This window comes from Scomber japonicus, chromosome 9 (assembly GCF_027409825.1).
Source record: "Scomber japonicus isolate fScoJap1 chromosome 9, fScoJap1.pri, whole genome shotgun sequence".
NCBI classification, from domain to species: Eukaryota; Metazoa; Chordata; class Actinopteri; order Scombriformes; family Scombridae; genus Scomber; species Scomber japonicus.
In genome coordinates this window covers 20,882,882-20,902,651 of record NC_070586.1, presented here as the reverse complement: position 1 = coordinate 20,902,651, position 19,770 = coordinate 20,882,882, and the positions used below count along the sequence as shown (strand labels likewise).

The window sequence follows — 19,770 nt, the reverse complement described above, 5'->3', positions numbered from 1 at the left end:
ATTCACTCTGATTGTAGAGTGCAAGTTTCTGCATTAACTTCATGTTTAGTGATTGAATACAGAAAGATATTATTGTCACTTTATGCAGGATCTCCTGGTGTTTTCAACTGCTTACTAGCAAAAAAGAACTACAGTTGCTGACCCAGATGTTTGATGATGGGTACCAGTGAATGATGGTATGAATGGTACAAAAACTTGAGTATCACATGCCATAGAGAACTTATGCCCGTGACAAGGGAAACATCCTCTAGTCCAACTTTGTGTGTTGCTTATCCTTTTTCTGTCTTAGCCTCAACTTCTTTACGTTTCCTTATAGAAATCTTCTGTTTATCTCAGTTTCCCTCCCTCACCTGTTTTCTCTCTCTCTCTCTCTCTCTCTCTCTCTCTCTCTCACTCTCTCTCTCTCCACAGGTAGCAAGTCTTTAGCGGCTGCTTGCAGTTTTCCCAACCTGCCATCATTATGCACAATAGCCTTAGGTACAAAACTCAGGCCTCATAACTCACGCCCCGCGCGCGTAAATTCCCGTGCAAACACAGTCAAAGCAAAAACACATTTCCTGCTGTCGCCAACATCTCCGGCAAAGAATTAATCAAGCGTTCATCCATTTAGGCTCTTTGCATACCCTTTCCGTCAGAACACAGAATGCTAAGAGAGTTGCGAGTTCTTCTCAGGCGATCGTTTCGCCACCCTGATGAATCCATCAAGCGAGGTTTGATTTATACATCTGTCTGTGATCACAGCGGTACAGCTACAGCAAATGGGGTGGCAAGGAGCGAGCTGACACCACCCTGCTCAAACACACACATGCGCACGTTTGCACACATGTGCAACATATACCACTTACCACACACACGCATAGGCAAACTTGCTCACAAACCAACAGTCACACTCTCGTTCACATTCACGCAAACGCACGCACGCACACGCAAGCAAGCGCGCGCACTACAGCACTGCCACTTATGAAGTTTTTGGAGAGACAGAGGGAAAAGGGGAGGGGATCTAAAAGTTTGCAGAGAAAGAAGCCTAAATGTCTTTCTTTCTGTCTGTCTCATATGGGCCTTCTCCGCATGCTTCATTCACTCAGCTCTAAGTGCGGGGATTTGGGGGCCAAGATGCAAGCGCTGAGTCTATAAATGTTTTGTTTTGTTTATTTGTTTGCCCTCAAAGCCCAAGGAAGCCACAGGGGGAGAATGAAAATGGGGGAGAAGAGAAAGAACAAGTGTTTCAGACAAGATGATGAGGAAGAAACATCAGTGGAAGTTACTGAAGAAACAGCATGATGACTGCCTTGTGCAGCGGTTTTCCAAATATATTTAAATGAAAACCATATTTGTGTAGGCCTATATGTAACAAATTCTGTAATGCGAGTTTCAGCCAAATACACACTATATTTTTACAGTCCAGATCGAGATACTCTTATGAGCGTATATTACTGTGAATGTATTCCTCTATAAAGAGCCACAACAAAAACTACTCTCACACATGAAATGTGTGTATGATACTTTAGTATCTGGGAGCATTAGCACATTTTTATGCAGATTTATGAATCAGAATATTTGACTCATACGTATCATATGTATGTTATGACTACTCTCACCAAGAATATCACAGTGAAAGAAGCAGGATGTCCGAGAGGAATAAAAAGATAGAGGGATGGAGGGGAGGGGCACCCTTGTTTCCTGGTCTTCAATCTTAGTCCCTGGGAGGCCCAACCCTGCACCTGCTGTCTCCTAGTGTCTCTCATCAGAAAGGCATTTACAGAGTGCTGTGGCTGCGGGCCCCTTCATTAGCGAGCATAATTATTTGTGCAAGTGGCGTAGGGCAAAACTGGCCCCGCATAAACAAACAGAAGGGCCGGAGGACTGTGAACAAACAACACATTAGAGACAATCAACCTCGCCAAAATGAAACCTAAAGCGTACTTCAGATGGAGAGATGGACACACAAACATAAAAAACAGAACAAACATGTCTACATCAACAACACCAAACACTGTAGTGATGAAAACTGAGAAAAAGCAAACATCCAAAATGATGTAAACTCACATGCAGATGAATTATCCTAAAAGAGGACACTAAGATGTACACAAGGCCAGACACACATAGTTACAGTAACTGCACTCTCCCAGAAAATAGAGATGTTGTTTACCACTCAGAGAAAACAAACAAAACAATTATTATTGTATCTTGGTAGATAAGATTTAAAGTTTGAAACAAAATGGAATCACTCTCCCAGCTTTCCCCTCTCTGCTGTCAAAAGAGCAGAAATAGCTCGGAAAGGAGATAAAATAAGGAACTCTAAAACATATTGTAACACTTAGATGTCCACATTAACACACACAAAAAAAGACATCACTCACATATTCATGCTTGTATGTGTGTGTGTGCGTGTCTTGCTGCGGGCTCTTGTCCTTCCCACAGTTCATCAACTCCACAGCATGACAACGCTTCATCCGACCAATGTTTCATCTGCCAGTGCTAATTACAGAGTCATGAAACCTCTGATACACAAACACACACTTACTGGCATGGATATGTGAGTAATGTGTTTATTAATTTGAGCTTCATGCTAGTGTTATGTGACACCTTACACACAAACAGGGAAAGCCCGCCGACTCATGTTTGTATTGACTCAGCTACAACTCGCTGTCAGGTCCTTCACATCTACAGGTGTGTACCCTTGAGCCAGGCACTTAACCCCTATTGTCCCCTGTGGTACGTCTTCTCCAAGCAATGTTGTCTTTTAGCAATGCTGAAAACATTATTCACGCTTTTATATCTTCACACCTGGACTACTCTAACACTTTGTTTACACAATGCTTGAGGTGAAGCTCAGCCTCAGATTGAGCAAAGCGAAGACCAAACACACTTCTTACATCATCACAGTTTTTGCCTCTTTGCACTGGTTACCAATTTCTTTTAGAAGCCATTTTACAATGATATCATCACATAAGAAATAAAATACTGCACTGTGTGGGCTGAGGAAAGAAAACACAGAGATTAATATGGGAATTGTTATGACGCAATATAAGAAAATGCTTCTGTTATAACATTAACAGTAACTATGAATGAATAAAGGCTAAAGACAATTCCTCATAAAAAGGTTTGCTAGCTACTTTAGTTTCTTGGTATTCCATTATACATTTTAGGTGTAACCTAAACTTTAATCAAATATCAGGTATTTTGTACTGGTCATACAGGAAACATGCTCTCCTTCTTGTTATTTTATTTTTTAGAGAGTATGTTATTTATTTACCTAGTTACCAAATATTAGCTCATAGTTTGCATAGAAATGTGACAGCAAGTTTGAGTCTGCGGTGGAAATTTATGGAGCATATGCATTGTGAGTTGTTTACTTTATTTCAGTCACTAAAATCCAGCAACCTTAGCCAATACAATTAGAATTAGGACTTAAAGAACAAGCAATCACCATAGCTGACAATCCGAAAAGCTTTCTTACTGTATAGAAAACTGATGCAACAATATTTATAATATGCTGTAACAATACAGCATATTGCAAACAATAAAGCTGACAACATTGCTCACCACTTTCACTGAATGTGTCTATCTATGCTGAATTTACAAAAAAAACATTATAGCCTCACAGTAGTTACAGGCAGTTACAAATTCATTTAATTGTTGCTCATATGCAGCACCATGGGAAACTTTTTTCATGGCAGTAGACAGTGTTTTTATTGTAGCCAATCATGAAAATACAGTTTAAAGACCTAGATTTGCCTTTACAGCCTAAAATGTGACACAAACTGATGAGAAGATAAACAGAAACGTCCAGACAGGCACAGCGATTTGGAAAGAATGAAACAGTTCATTTCCACGTTTCTCTCCCATAATAGAGGAGCACACAGACTGACTAATGTATGTTTGTACAGTATGCAAAAATACATTAGTCAATCTATACAATGTGTCCATATCATTACACCACACACTCTGAGGCTTTTTCTTCTGCTAACTAGGCAATCACTTTTTTTTTTTACCCAGAAATCTAACTCTGTCCTCTTTAACTGCTGTCAAACACACTCAGACATAAAACACACTTTGACAAACACATAACACATAAACCATTACAGACTAATTGAATCTAATTTATTTAGCTTTCTGGAAAGAATCATTTAAGGCAGAACTTCCCTAAGCCCCCTCGATAAATGACTCTCATACCGTTTTACTCTCTTTTCAAACACAATTAAAAAATAATATATAAATATATACACACTGCAAATGACATGCATATAAGGAGTTCATTTTGGAGCCTGATCTCAGGTCATTAGTAACCCACCATGACTCTGTGGAGTTGGAGGGTCCGCTGGCGACACACAGGCCCCTGGCCATTTATTCTATATTAAGTGTCTAATGGGGCCTCTCTCTCTCTCTTTCTCTCTCTTTCTCTCTCTCTCTCTCGCTCCTGACACACAGCATGTAGGCACAGCGCTGGTAAAATATGCACAGAAAGTCCGGCGCTCACACACACAAAGCTATTCAAATGAATGGTTATTTATTCGCTAAACGAGGATCTGGGTGTTTAATGTTCCTTGGACGTTAGGTAGTTTTCTGGGGGAGGAAGAGCCATACCCCTACGGCTACAGACATCATTTATTTTACACATAGCCTAATATCGCACACTAGGCAGTCGCTGAGAAAAATGGGCTTTGGAAGTAAGAAGGAGATATAAAAGAAATAATGAATGATTTTTTTTTGTTTTTTGGTGGGGTGGGTTGGGGGTAGTGGTGGTGGTGGGTGAACACATTAGAAGTTGCAGCAGGAAGAAAAGCAAGGGGTAGGCTTAAAGCACCATGTGTGTGCGTGTGTGTCTACGCAAAAGTGAAATAAAAAGGAAGAACCAGACAGCGACAGCGATAGAAAGATACGTAAATACAATTGTGTGTGAAAGTGTGTGTATGTCTGAGTGTGTGTGTTGAATCTTTAGGGTATCAGTGGGGAGCGATGTGATACCTGGTTTTGTGTGAGGCTCTCAGGTCTCCATCTGCATCTCATCCAAATGCAGAACATTACAACATCAGAGGGGCTCCTATTTCTCCATAACAACCCCCCCACCACCCAAAAACAGCCCTGACAGCGCAGGTGTGATGTATCCAAAACATCAAAGACATCTTAAGTAACTTTTTCAAAAAGAAACATTGTTCTATTTTGACTCTCCTGCAACTGAAAGTTATCATGAAGCTGCTTTGAAAAAGTAAACTGCATTTTGTCTCATATAATCACCATGAAATATTAAATATAAGCCATCAGACTAGTGAGACCTTTAATTGAGGCAATAAGAATATTAATATTTCTATGTTAGCACACTTATCTCAACCTTAAATTCTCTCTAAGTCCCTCAATTAACAGGATTCATCAACTGAGTGTCAGATTAATGAGCTTAATCGTTCTTGGATTTTCTGTCTTGCACAGCTGAGTATAACTGACCTTCAATTAAATGAGGTCAGACCTGTCTTATTCAGAAAGATGTCATGTCTAGAAAAAAACATTGCATTTCAGATTTAAATGACTGAAATGAAACCAAATGCAATTATTTTATCCTTTTTTTGATAATAGAAACTTACCTCCTCGTCTGAGGTCACTGAGGTGAAAGCTATGGTCATCTCTCCATCTGAATACTCTTTCAGCTCCTTGGAAAGCAGCTGCTCCAAGTCTACATCCCGTCAGCACACATAAACAACAGCATAGAACCAGAGGACTAACAGTTATATATAAGACACACACCAAAAGATACAAAACAATTTCACGACAGACAGAAAAAAACATATGCGTGAATGCCCTCTCTAGAAATGAGAGCTAAGTGAAAAGAAAGTAAACTTCCAGCAGTCATGTGGCATTTCTTTCAACATTTTCTAAACAGTAGTACACAATGAGAGTCCCAAGACATGGTGATGGTGTCTTTTAGTTTTAAGCACCTACAGTACACCCACACATTTGTTTTCAAATACTATATACTATAGATGTAATTCATAATATTAATAATGGCTATCCCCTAGCGTGCCAGTTCAAGGCCCATGACTTATTGGAGAACCATCTTTAATTTTATTGTTTATATCTATTCCTGCAATTACAACTCAAAAAGTGTGCCATGGATTAAGTATATTATAGTTACTGTTACACCTGTTGCTGCAGTACAGTATATGTCCTATATGAAATAAAAATGATAGTGAAATGTACGATAACCAACTTCACACAGTACATAGAGGAAGTGGGAATGAGCTCATCTCTCTCCCCTACATATAAACTCTTCTGTGATTAACTAAAAGCATAACCCCCCCACCCCACCCAATCAAATATGCACCTTGTAGCTTTGCCTCATCGGGTTGACTCGCTGTGACATCACTCCATTGTTCCAATGATCTAATGAGCTCCTCCAGTTGTACTGACTGATGGCCATGTTTGAGCCACAGAGCTTCACATTGTAGTCGCAAAGCCTCTGTGAACACATAAACACACATACATGCATGGGTCTATTCAGCATGGCATCATACAATGATTAAGCTAAAAAACTGAATATTTGATGAGGTCACTGATGAATTTCAGGCTTTCGGGGACTAATCTCCAACATACAGAGCCCCCAAATTCCTGAAAATTGTATTTATCTTGTGAGCACAATATCATATGTTGTGAGTAGAAGTGCCATTACAAGTTATTATAAGATCTTGTGCAAAGAAGAGAATAGCTTGATATGTTTTGGGGGGTTTCAGGGGCTACAAAAGACCTCTGGTGTAGGACAAGTAACGAACATTGCAACACAGTTTGATCTTAGCTAATAACAGCCAGACTATTGGTTAGCCTTCTGAAATGTAATCTCTTTGTTAGTTATTTATTTAGCAAGTTTACTCTTTATGGTGAAAATATGACAATGACCTTTATAAAAACTGAAAAAATAGATAGAGTATGTCATTATCAAAAAAGCTTAAGTTATTTATTTATTTATTTATTTTTTACATATAATGAGGAAGTATCTTGTGCAAGCAAGATCATAACATCTGTGAACAAAATACTTTTTCCTTCCAGGATGCAGGATGCAGACTTTAGTCATAAGATCTCTGGTGTAGGACAAGTAAAGACCCTTGCAACATAATTTGATCTTAGTCAATAAGATCCAGTTACATTGAGTATTGTTGAGCCTTTTGAAATATAATTTCTTCATTAGGTGTTTTTCTTGAGTATCTGCTTCAATTTAGCTAGTTTATTCCTCATGGTGAAGATATGACCATCATATTTATGTGTATTTCAATCCACTGTATGCTGTTCCTGTCAATGCTGTTGCAAATCCATGGTTGCTGAATGAAAAATGAATTACTGAATGACCCTTTAACCCCTTCTGTTGAGTTCAGTCTCAGGTTAAAAGATCAATATATCTTGCTATATCATCGCAAATGGTTGAACACAAAGTTGCCATCAGGAACCGGTGGCAAATCTGCTGACCAAAAATTGTGTCCTTTTTGAGCATTTTTTGGGGTGATGGTTAGGCTTAGTGTTTGTACACAATACGGTCACTGTTCTACTTTAAATAACAATGTGTAGTTAGTTACATCATTTTCATTTATTTTGGAGGAAAATCTGAAGTGCAATTGCACAATTTTGTGAATGCCTGAATGTGCCTGAATGAAGAAAATATTTAGAACCAAAATTATGACAGAACAGATGGTATGTGTTGCTTCCTTCTGCTGATAACAACAGGACAGGTGCTCTGTAAATCAAGACAAGCTGCATGTGGTTATATACATTAAAGGTCAGTTAATTATAAAGTAAAGTAAAGTAAAACCATTAAAAAAGTATGATACATCCACTGGTAGTATTTTCCATTCGACTGAGCTTAAGAGCTGAGCTACTTGCCTCTTTGGGAATCATTGAACCTGAAAATGCACTGTCCAAAGCACTCTCACAAAGAAATATGAGAAGTGGACTACATACAGTATATCATTCTTCTGCTCTAATCAGCTCTGTTTTTCTGTCTGTGTCTGTGTCTTTGGACTTTACTTTGCTCTTCTGCACCTCTCTCTACATCCACCTTAATTCATTTTTCCACTATCAGTAAATTCTCTGTCTGACTGCCTTTCTGTAAATCACAGTGAAAGACAGCAGAGATGAAAAGCAGCATTAAACAGAGACTGCAGCTTATAAACCTTCACACAGGCTGTTTAACATCAACAACTGGAGTACCTGTTTGAATCTAGAAATACAGCACACATATACATATATATACATATACGTGTGTGTGTGTGTGTGTGTGTGTGTGTGTGTGTGTGTGTGTGTGTGTGTGTGTGTGTGTGTGTGTAAGCTACAAATTATAAAAAGATCACAATTTCAAGGTGGGCACCCAAGAGTAATGTCACCAATTCAGTATCTGACCAAATGTGAAATATGGTCACAATCTCCCCTTCTGTTTATGAGTTATATGAATGATGGCCAGCACAGTATTTTTCCAACTTTGACCTCCTGGTTGTGTGAAACTTAGGGTTGAATTCTTGAGTTATGGCCAAAAATGTGTTTTGTGATATCATAATGACCTTTGACCAAAAAAATCAAATCAGTACATCCTTGAGTTCATGTTGATGTTCGTGCCAAATTTAAAGAAATTGCCTCGAGGCATTCCCAAGATGTGACATTCATCAGAAAGGGACAGACGGACAACATAAAAACACAATGCCTCTGGTCATAACATAAAAACAGAAACAACTTAACAGATTAAACTAACTCAAATAAAAAAGTAGTCACATTATGGGACATTATGTGTCTTTCTGCACTCTTCCTTACTCACACTCATAACCCCACATCTCTCTCTTTCTTCATCTCTCCTGGTGGGTGTTAAGCGAGTCATGTCAGTGGATTTGTGTGTGTCCTCCCTCATCGCCCCATTACTCCCCCTGGGGGGTTCCTGCGCCTCCCTCACCTCCGAGAGTCTCCCTCAGCACTGCTCTGATGTGCTCCACTGCCTCTTGAAGAATCTCTCTGGTGACTGTCGTCACTGCGGACGATGCCCCATAATCCCCTGCGTCCTGCTGCCCGTCGTGATGGACCACTCGCAGGATGCAGGACTCCAGAGTGTGGTACTCAGAGCTGGAAGAGGGAGAGAATGAGGACAGGGGGGGTGAAGAAGATATGGATGGCTGCAGGGGAAGAAGCGATGATTGTGAGGCATTTGCATAAATACATCTCTGCCTTTGAGCATGAGGGATGAATACATACAGACCTGAACTACACACATCCAAACATACTACCAATCTCATTTTTGCATCAAAAAATACAGACCCCCCTCCCCCCCCACCCCTAGAACCTAGTTTGCCTGTGCCTGTGCATGTGTGTGTGTGTGTGTGTGTGTGTGTGTGTGTGTGTGTGTGTGTGTGTTTGTGTGTGTGTACTTCAGGATGACCTACACAGATATTAGTGTGTGTTGATAAAACATAAATTTAGAGCTAAGATTTTTCCATAAAAAAATTAGCTTGCATAGAAACTGAATCTTGCTCTGATATGTGAAATGGATACTTGTTCACTGTAGGTTGTTAAGGTCAAACCAAGCAAACCGACATGACTCCGATGATAAGATTTGCATATGTGAGTGTGTTTACCTGTCTAGCAGTCCATCTCTCAGCAGTGTGAGTGAGAGTTTTCTGGTGTGATGAAGTTTCATCAGATCTACATCGTCCCTCCACAACAGCAAGCTCTCACAAATGTTCACACTCTGCAGATACCTCACCGTCTCCCCGGGTAACACAGCGTCACATCGCCGGCCACACAGCACCGGCACACACACTCCACCTGATGGCTGACTCTGGAGCAAACAGAAACAGACACACAATATATGACAGCAGAGACACTTTGAGATTAAAAACAAGCTTGGTCAAACACAGTATAGCCATCAATATGATTTATAATGTATATCATACAATTAGATTTACATGTAAAATATAAAGCTGGACAGATTTCTGCATCACCAGTTACACCAAATAAAAACTTTAACTTGGTCTTACTACTCTAGTGAAAGTACATTTATGTATACAGTGAAACAGGAGAAGGAGAAGTGGATCAAATTCTCACATTTATCCCTCAATGAATAGACAGGCATGTTAACAGACAACCATGTTTAACAGTTTTTAGTGTATTTTGCTTGATACATGGATCATGCGGTTAAATTTTCTACCCTACTGCCAAGCTCTTCATTTAGAAATACAGTTGCCAAGGTGGCACTTTAGCTTATATGGAATGAAGCTGTCTAGTATTTTTATGTACTTCAATAAAAATACTGGTTAACTGGGCAAACAGCCAGATAAAGCCATAAAATATTCTCCGTTTTCAAATGATTGGTACTCTGAAAAATGAGGTTTTGGGGGAAAAGTGTAGTACTCTGAATCATGAAAAGGAAGTGATCTGTGCATAAAACATTAAAATGCCTCAAACAAAGTGCAAATTTGTTTGTTAATATGAGAGCCATAAAAAGTGTATTACAGATATATCAGGTCACGTTAGGTCAGGTCTGGTTAGCTTATTTAGCATTTAATCTGCCCTTATGGCACCAAAACAAATTCTATTCTGATTCATACAAAAATCAGTGTGTAAAACCAAATCTTACATCTTAATCCAAAGACAGACAAAATGCATTCACTTCAAGTGTTGGCTCAAACTAATGTTGGCTCAAACACCCCGTCCTGCACCTGGGAGTTGCTCAACATCTTGTGTGATCCATATACTATATTTTTATTTAGTTAATATTGTCTTTCGTTATCACCATATCTACTCTGTATAAATGACATCTATTGCATAACTGTATCCTGGAAGAAAGATCCCTTCTCTGTTGCTCTTCCTGAATTATTTCCTTATCCAAACTGAGGGTCTAATGATAAAAGATGTTGTGTGGTAAAGCCCTTTCAGGCAAATTTATGATTCACGATTTATAGCAATATAAATAAAACTGTCATGATTTGACTTGACTCTTTAACCCTCAGAAAAATGTTGTCATTCTAATGTTTTTAAATAAAAACACTTGCACACAAATAGCCAGAAGCTATGTTACCTGGCTGAGGTGTAGTGCTAAGCACAGTGTTGCTGCCACAGTATCAACATCTGCCTCTGGTCCGCCTAAAACAGCATGGATGGAATCATTGGATACATCTGCCTGGAAAGACATAGAAACATACTCAGTTAGTGTGTCTGTGGAACACATTCATGTACAGTGCTGTCACCTGCTTCTCTTGTGACTTGATAACTGATATAATGGTATCACTTGAAACTCCTCAAGTCTGTATGACCATGTTAGATGACTGCAGCATTTTGAAATTACACCATGCATTAATAATGATAATAATGAAATCATGAAGCTTCATGGTTTAGTTCATCCTTGAGAGAGAGAGTACTATGTGTACAATATACACCATACTAGGGGTATAATCGGTTGTAGCAAAGCGTGCTAAATTAGGGAGGGAAACTACTTTTGTCACTTCAATCTCAGAGTAACACGCTTTATCAGAGAATAGATGAGTTCCATTAATTCCACTAAACAATGCAGACAAACACTCCTCATTTAGGTTAAGTGGACATTAATGACAGCTCCATTACAGAGATTTAACATTCATCTAGGGGTGACAAAAGGCAGAAAATTAATTTTCTTTAGCCATATGTTGAATGAGATTCTTGCTATTAGATTCTAATAAGACAGATATTTTATAAACCATCCCCTACTTCCATAGCCTGACTCCAGCATTGGTATTTAGATACTGGTATGTATGTAAAAGTATATGTGGGTACTGGGCACCTATTCAAATCTTTCCACATTAGTCTTTGTGAGAACTATTCAATTTTTTTAGAAATGTTTTCAAAACATCTTTATAAAAATGAGGCTTCCTCTTTACTGGCATGCTTCCTCATTAAATACAGTATACTAACTGTGCTGGAAGTTAAACAGCACAATATTAATCTATATTATATTTCTTTCTCAAAATCCCCCATAATCCTCATCCTGTAACTGGGTGTTCTACGTCAGTCTGTTTTATCTAAAGCAGATAAGCTGAATCACCAACTGTACACACCTGCCCTGCAGTCTGTACCATTAATCAAGAAGCAAAATGTGGATACAATGAATAGCATGTCTATCTGTGGCTCATCTTAATGGGCTTGTAGGATGCTACAATGGGAGCGCATGGAGCACAGGAGGCTTCTTCCAAACTGAACACGTAAGGTTTGTGCTCATGGCAAAATAACTTTGATGTAAGTGAATCAAGACTCAATAAATGGATATTTGAAGTGATGTAACTAGAACTCTTTTTTATAATGTCCTCTAAAAGCATTCAGCTATTTAGGAACCAGACATGGCTGCAGTCATTTACAAATCTCCAAATTACATACTGTAGAGTTCTGTTGGCTATTTTGCTCCCATCGCAAGGAACAATTAGTTACTCCTTTTATTAAAATAAAAGCACATGTTAACTGTGAGAAAAAGAAGTTGCATGAAAGACATTCAAACATCTGAGATTTACAAAACAGTCCACTCCTAAATAATGTTGCTGGAATTTGAAACCTGGAATGCAAAGAATAGGCAAACTATGCTGTGATAAGGATTATATTACTTTAAGGAGGAACTACAAAAAGTGCAAAAAAAACACCCTGCAGGTCTTTCTTAGTTTGAAGATGGAGACACAGAAACATCTGCACATTTAAACTACTGCTATAACTTTCCTTTTTTATATGTGAAGCGATTCTCACTGAGGACATCTTTCCCTTGTGGACAACCTTCTTTTTATCTTAAACAAAGAATACCTAATGTTTGCTATGATGGATAATGGTGACTAGTTTTACGCATATTTCAAGTGTCTGTGAGTTTTGTACTGCACTCTAAATAATGGAAGCAAATGGCTGCTTTAACCTTCATCTAACCAGGGAAGAATCACTGAGACTCGCACACACACAGTCACACCCACCTGCAATGTGAAGTTAGAGACTAGAAGCTTAATCAGCACTTAGCGGCTTTGTTGACATGTCAAATACATAATGGAGTCTGGTAATTTAAAGGAGCTTAATGCCACAGATAGATGAATAAAGTACTGGTAATAATGCATAAGGGATGACGCTAGTGTAATGTTTCTGTCCATAGGGCATAGAGCCTGACCAACAGGGCCAGATGGAGACATAAAATGATGAGAGACCAAAGCACGAAGAGGGAGAGGAGGAAAGAGGTTAGAGGCAGTTGATTAGACTGAGAATGTAAAAGTACAGAGCGCAAGGAGATTGAAGGCGTTTGTGAAAGGGGGGGGGGGGGGGGGGGGGGGGGGGGCTGAAATATATGGAGTATGACCACTAGATTGATAAGTCAGAGGAGCTGAGGAAAAGGGGCGCTGGGAAACATGGGGGATAGACAGGTGAAAAATTGTGATATAGGAAGAAGAAAGAGAAGGAGGGAGGAAGGAAGGAATTAGATAAGCAGGGGCAGGGAAGATGTGGACATGGAGGGAGAGAACACGAGGAGGAGAACAGAAAGAGAAGGAGAGAAGGGGGAGGTCTGCATAGAAGAGAGAGAACGAGAAAAAATCAATACTAGCTAGCCAGAGAAAGGAAGTGATGCATTAGCAGGAGAAAAGGCCACTCAATGTCTGTTCTACTGCAGCAAGAGAACATCTGTGCTTTTGTGTGTGTGTGTGTGTGTGTGTGTGTGTGTGTGTGTGTGTGTGTGTGTGTGTGTGTGTGTGTGTTTGTGCATTGCCCATCTGATATCCTTCAATCTGAGTGCTGTCTCTCAAACAGCTCTATCTCCCTGCCTCACCACATTCAAGCCCTCTCCTTTCCTCTCCTCTCCTAATTTTTACCTTTTGGTCACTGCTGGCCAGGTTTGGATTATGAATCTCCTTTAGATAACCAGCTGTCTCAACTTACATTTTTATCCACATATCCAAGTATCATTCTAAACTGCAGAGATTTACTCGCTTAAAGTAATTACACCTAATATAAAAACAGTGAGACAGTTAAACATGATATTTAAATGTATTTCATAAACACTAAATGTATACAGTTATTGAAAAGATGAAAAGAAAAGAGGGCCTAAGTAGCCATGAAGTAATAAAGGCTTTTTACCACCCTCTTGGGTGCCTCAGGTCTTTTCAACTACTCTAAACTTGTAGGATCCCCAAACTGAAGGGCACCAGAGGGATACTTTTCTACAGTCAAGCAGCACTCAATGCACTGAAATGTGTGTATTTTTCCCAACCACTGGGGCAACTATCTAAGCACATATGGTGGAAATCAAGGAAACACCTCGAACAATTCACCAGTCTATCACAGCACTCACACAGAAATCACTACTAATCATATCTACAAGAGTCTCAATTTCAAATCTGGATGGGGGATCCAGAAGGAAATCCTCTTGACAGCTGCAGAATACAAAAATGAACTGAGAATGAAAGATGAATGCTTCTTGCTGTTGCTGAGCCACAACATCACTTTTCACAAAGATCCTTTGCTACACTGCCATTTTCATTACATCTAATGCAGGTACTGCAGGATAATTTACACAATAAAACCATTTGTGTGACACATGATAAGTAAAATAAACAATGTTCAAGCACAAAGTAAACTGTAGCCTTATAAACCTTTGAATAGGACTTTTTAAACATATGATAAAGTTCATGGTAATCCAAGCATGCTGTCTTTTCAAAATGTTCTTTTGGTTTAGTCAAGCACTTTTAAATGTGCACACCTCAGGAGTGCTTAGGAAACCTTGAAAGTAGAGCAATTAGTTATTACATTAGTTATCAAAAGGAGATCACACAGAATAGCCTAAAATTGTGTGATTTGGTTTAACCCTCTATGCTAAATATAGACTTTTAACATGTCTTTTAACATTAACATGTTAATTCAAACAACTTTGAAAATAAGAAAATGTTCATGCACATTACTTGTAAAAAAGTGTATTTGGTTATGTGAGACATATTTTGTTTTTGTTTATTTACTAAAACTGTGTTTTTTTGTTCATTGCCTCAGGGCACCATTGTGCAGTTAGACCACTTTAGTTAGGGCACTCAAGCCTAAGCAGTGGTACTCAACTCTGGGTCCTGAGGAGCATTTGCCTGAATGTTTTAGATGTCTCCCTGCTCCAACACACCCAATTCAAATGATCAGTTTGTTATCAAGCAGCTACAGCAGTTAATACCCATGTGATCACATGTATCAGTTGTGCTGGATCAGGAATAGGAGGTTCAGGATCGAGAACCACAACATTAAAGTTTTGAGAGCATCGGTCAATGGGATATATAATTATGAGAATAGTCAAATCAGGAACAAACATGAACTTGTACTAACTTATACTACTTCATATTTGTTAAGATAAACATGAATATTTTTTCATAAATTGCTTGCTTTCTCCTAATTTCACTACATGTGTGTATACAGAAAACTATGACATATTAGTATCCTTATAGCAGGTTGTTGCCCCGAGGGAACAAACCAATTTTTGGGGTGGGGGGAGTGGGGGCACATTTTATGATTTATATATCAACAGGGACTCTCAAACTCTCAAAAACTGGGGTGAAATATTTTTTTTCTCCAAAAAACTATAATTCATGCCAGAGATACAATAGTTGTAGTCTGAATGTATGTATGTAATGTATGTCAAACAGCAATATTACGCTATCTTTTCTCAACTGTTGTGTGTCTATGGGATCAAATAACATAATCATGACTCAATAGGCATCTAGGAATTGAGCAAAACTAAGCAAATAAACTAAGGAAGGGTGAGGGGGCGTTTTTTCCCAAGCTCTGTCTGAGGGGAGGCCCACAGTCTCAGACTTTGAAAACCTGTTGCAAACATTTGTAAAGAATAACTATGTAGCCAAGGCTATAAGGTTTTGCTACTAATGACATTTCTGATATAAGCACACACAGACATTTCTAGACACGATGCTTACAAAGTCAAAGCCAGAAACAAATTGGTCCTCAAAACCTATTTTGTGTGTATATTAGTGTGCAGACTGAGAAGGGCAGATGCTGGAAAGTCTACTCAGCACATTGCTTCATTGCCAAACAGTGAGAGAGTGAAGGAGGGAGAGCGGTAGAGCTATACAGAGGAAAACTGAGTGAGTATAGGTTCAGTAAGCACTAAGAGCCAGGCCAATTAGAGGTATGGATGTTCTGGATGGTGGCCATCTAGAGAGCAGAGAGAGAGAATACAGAGTGGCCAGCAAAAATGTGAATCATCAAAGTTTATATTGGAGAGCTGAGAGAGAGAGAGATAAAATGCGTGTGTGTGTGTGTGTGTGTGTGTGTCTGTGGATTTGACTTAAGTCACTTTCAGGGACACACCCCAGCCTTAAGAGCAGTTGACTGGGGTTGTCTTGTGCAACTGAGGACAAAAGCCATGTTGCCAATTAGTAAAACGCTGATTTTTGGGTCAGTGGTTGTGATTTAGGGTAGGGCAGGTCTCCAGGAAATGAATATAAGTCTACGTAAATACCCGAAAATTGACTTAAGTAAACCTGTGTGTGTGGTTGATAATCATGACATGTGTTACACTTTATCTGCAACCTCCATAACTCTCATCAGTTGCTCTCCTTATCACCCAATTACCCTGCTGCGCTCTGATCTGCAGATTTGCTTCTTTGATCTCCTTGTCGCCTCCACTTTCCCTGCGTTTATGTAGAGTACAGCCTGGATACAAGCTCTTATCCTCTTTTAAATTTCATTTCAGAAAGGCTGTTTGTATTGTGCTGGCAGACACCTGTTTACATGAATAAACTGAATATTCTGAATACTGTAGCATGGCTGCATTTATAAATAATGAAGCAAATAGGAACAAGTGAACTGGGTAATGTTATGCACTCACTGTACATCACATTGGGGTACACATCTTTTATGTTGTTCCAACTCAAAATCATTTTCCACTGTTTTGTTCAATATGTTCTATTTTATACTTGACTGTTGACAGATGATAACTTGATTGCCATGAAGTGGAAAGTTGGGACTTTCTGTGAAATATTTGTCATATTTATGGCACCTACCATGTGAATGTCTAAGAGCATTAGGTAAATGGCTAACAATATGTTTAGAAGTGGATTTTTTCCCTGTTACACTAGGAAACAAAATTGGTTGTATTGCCTAGGAAGAGTTGGTTTTGCTTACAGTAATGGTATAAATTGAAAGTGACATTCAAGGAACTACTATCTGATTGTAGAAAACCATTAGTAAATAATACTGTAACTGCTTGTTTCTGTGTACAGAGAACATGGACGTGTGTAGGTAGTTCAAATATGGTCTGTCTTGTTGTTACTGTATTCATGTGGGTAAGTAAGAAAAACAACAAAGTCATTGCTAATAATTTGTCCTACGTCTTTGAATAATAGTGCTAGTGTGCGCTCTTTTATGACAGACAGAAGGTATTTCTAATCCATTCCTGGCATTGACAGATAACTGAGCAAACTCAGACAAATTAAAAATAAGCAACACATTGTACTGAAGCCACCCAAAAGATGCCTGATGAGCAGCAATGCCAACATGAACTGACCACTGAGTCATCACAGATACTCTTTGACAGCTGTTGAAACATATCATCAGGGCCATATATTACACCTGATAATGTTGTCATAATTAAACTCATACATGTAGATAGAGCAGATTTGGGGGTTACAAAGTAGCCCATGGCCTTGAGGCATGTGCATGATCCATGCAAGGCTTGCTGGTGTGAACATCTGTTCAAGTGCTGCATAACACTCCTGACAGACTAAGTGTGTACAGGCCGAGAACACACAGAAAAAGAATATCATCACATATCTGTTATCACCTATATTCAAATGTGTGTGCCCCAAAGACACAAAACAATTCTGCCCTGTTGCTCTACAGTCATTTAGTTTATATAAATTGGGCTGTTAGGTATTTGCATGAGGCTTTTTTGTGTATGAACATATATTTAGTCCTGGATCAAATGCAAATTATGAGTCAGTATCTGCAGAGCAACCAGATAGAAGAGAAGGACAGCCTCTGGCTAAACTTGTTGATGTCACGCCTCCCCTTCATTAGAAATCAGCTCCTCATTCAAATTCATACGCTGATGTTCCTGTAAACACAACGAGCTTATTGTATGGGGCCACACACGCCTTCCTTTCCCATGTACTGTCATATTGTCGATCTACAGGTGCTTGGGGGACCAAACGGACGTGAGAGGCTTTTTGCCGTGCGCTTTTTAAGCAACAAGAATGCAGCCTGTAGTACAGCAGTGTCAGCCTCTCCGTCATGGTCTCATTTATTATACCCACAACCTGGTGTTAACGCCGCTGAAGGCTCTTAACTCACCCCGAGTCTGCTCTGGACCCTCCGCAAATACTCTTCCATGTCGGCCTGCGTCGCTACGGTGCCGTTGCAGATCTCTCCATAAACCAAGTTTCGGCAATAAGGCTGCTGATGATTGTGTGTGTGTGTGTGTGTATATATTTTTTTCTCTCTCTCTCTCTGCTTCCGAGTCCCCTGCTGCGCTCGCACTGCAGCACTCTCTGCTGCTGTGTGTGTGCCGTCGGTCCTCCCCTTCTCTACGGGGTGAACCCACAACACCAAGCAGTGGGTGTGACGGCAGGAAGAGGAGATCCGACGGAGGCACGCTCGGTGATTCAACCGCGCACCCTGCGGTAGGGAGCCCCCCTCCGGCCCAAACCTCCCCCTCTATTCATTTACAGCTAGACACACACGCACGCGCACACAGACACACTATCCCGCACAAAGCCTCGACTCAACGTCCACCAATGGAGGAACGTAGTGAATGCTGAATAGTAGTGCTCCAGCACCACGGACAGCACCCTTTCATTGCCGTTGGCTTTAGTGTTCATTTCTGGTGCATTTTTGATGCTTTGCAATTTTCACACGTCTCTCTGTTTTGCCGCAATATAACCAGCGCAGGACTAAAAAAAAAAGTGCACTGCAATTGGTATAGGAGTGTGTGCTAGTGTGTGTCTTCAGCCAGTGTGACAGGGAGCACTTTAATTAATGTGAAAGATGACTGAGTGGGTAACATCCAGACAATGGACAGTCAGCCAACTTTAATATTTTCAAATGGACAAGCCACTATCTATTTATCTATCTATCTATCTATCTATCTATCTATCTATCTATCTATCTATCTATTACAGTGTAAGTCTGTCTATCCATCTGATTGTGATTTTTTTATGCTTTTTAGCAAAATTAAATGGAAGAGTTGAAGAACAAAGAGCACACAGATACAGACATTTATGATAAAAGTAGATACAATAACCTAATGAGGACATCATCTGTAGGCAAAATTAAACTATGCTAGACTGACCCCTCACCTGCAAATAATGGCTCCAGCACCAGAAATAGGATGCTTCTGCTGTAATCACATTACAGATAGAGATTATTCTTATTAAAATAAAAAAGATAAAATGCAAACTGTAAACATTGGCACATTAAACACAATACTAAAACATAAAGCATGTGTGCCCATTCCTCACTATGTCTTTTTGTTGGAATACATCATAGACTAACTCTTTTTACTGTAGTAGGCAACATGAGTAACTCTAAAACATGTTGTGGTTTCCCATTTGTGGTGAAGGCAGTGAAGGCAGTCTCCTTTAGTGTACTCACTATCACTGCAGGGAACAAGAGGTCTTGTAGTCTCTGATCAGAGTCAAGCCGGACATAATCAATATGACTTCCGGACATAATCTTCACAGTAAAACCCTCATTGATTATGTTTTTAGTAATACAGAGTGAAAATGAAGTGCACAGGAATTAAGAGTAAACTATTCTAAAGTAAGATGTACAATA

The 19,770-nt window shown here is 39.5% G+C and overlaps 1 protein-coding gene across 1 annotated transcript in view; it reads right to left on the bottom strand.

Moving 5' to 3' along the window:
• The window catches only part of LOC128364918 (uncharacterized), a 40,429-nt gene extending 22,102 nt beyond the window's left edge, over positions 1-18,327 (bottom strand). The window contains exons 1-5 of the mRNA XM_053325537.1: positions 18,289-18,327; positions 11,036-11,137; positions 9,594-9,796; positions 8,918-9,084; positions 5,580-5,668 (exon numbers count right to left, since the gene is read on the bottom strand). Coding sequence (XP_053181512.1) covers positions 5,580-5,668; positions 8,918-9,084; positions 9,594-9,796; positions 11,036-11,137; positions 18,289-18,327 — 600 coding nt within the window. The remainder of the gene's footprint in view (positions 1-5,579; positions 5,669-8,917; positions 9,085-9,593; positions 9,797-11,035; positions 11,138-18,288) is intronic.
• Positions 18,328-19,770: the final 1,443 nt, after the last annotated feature.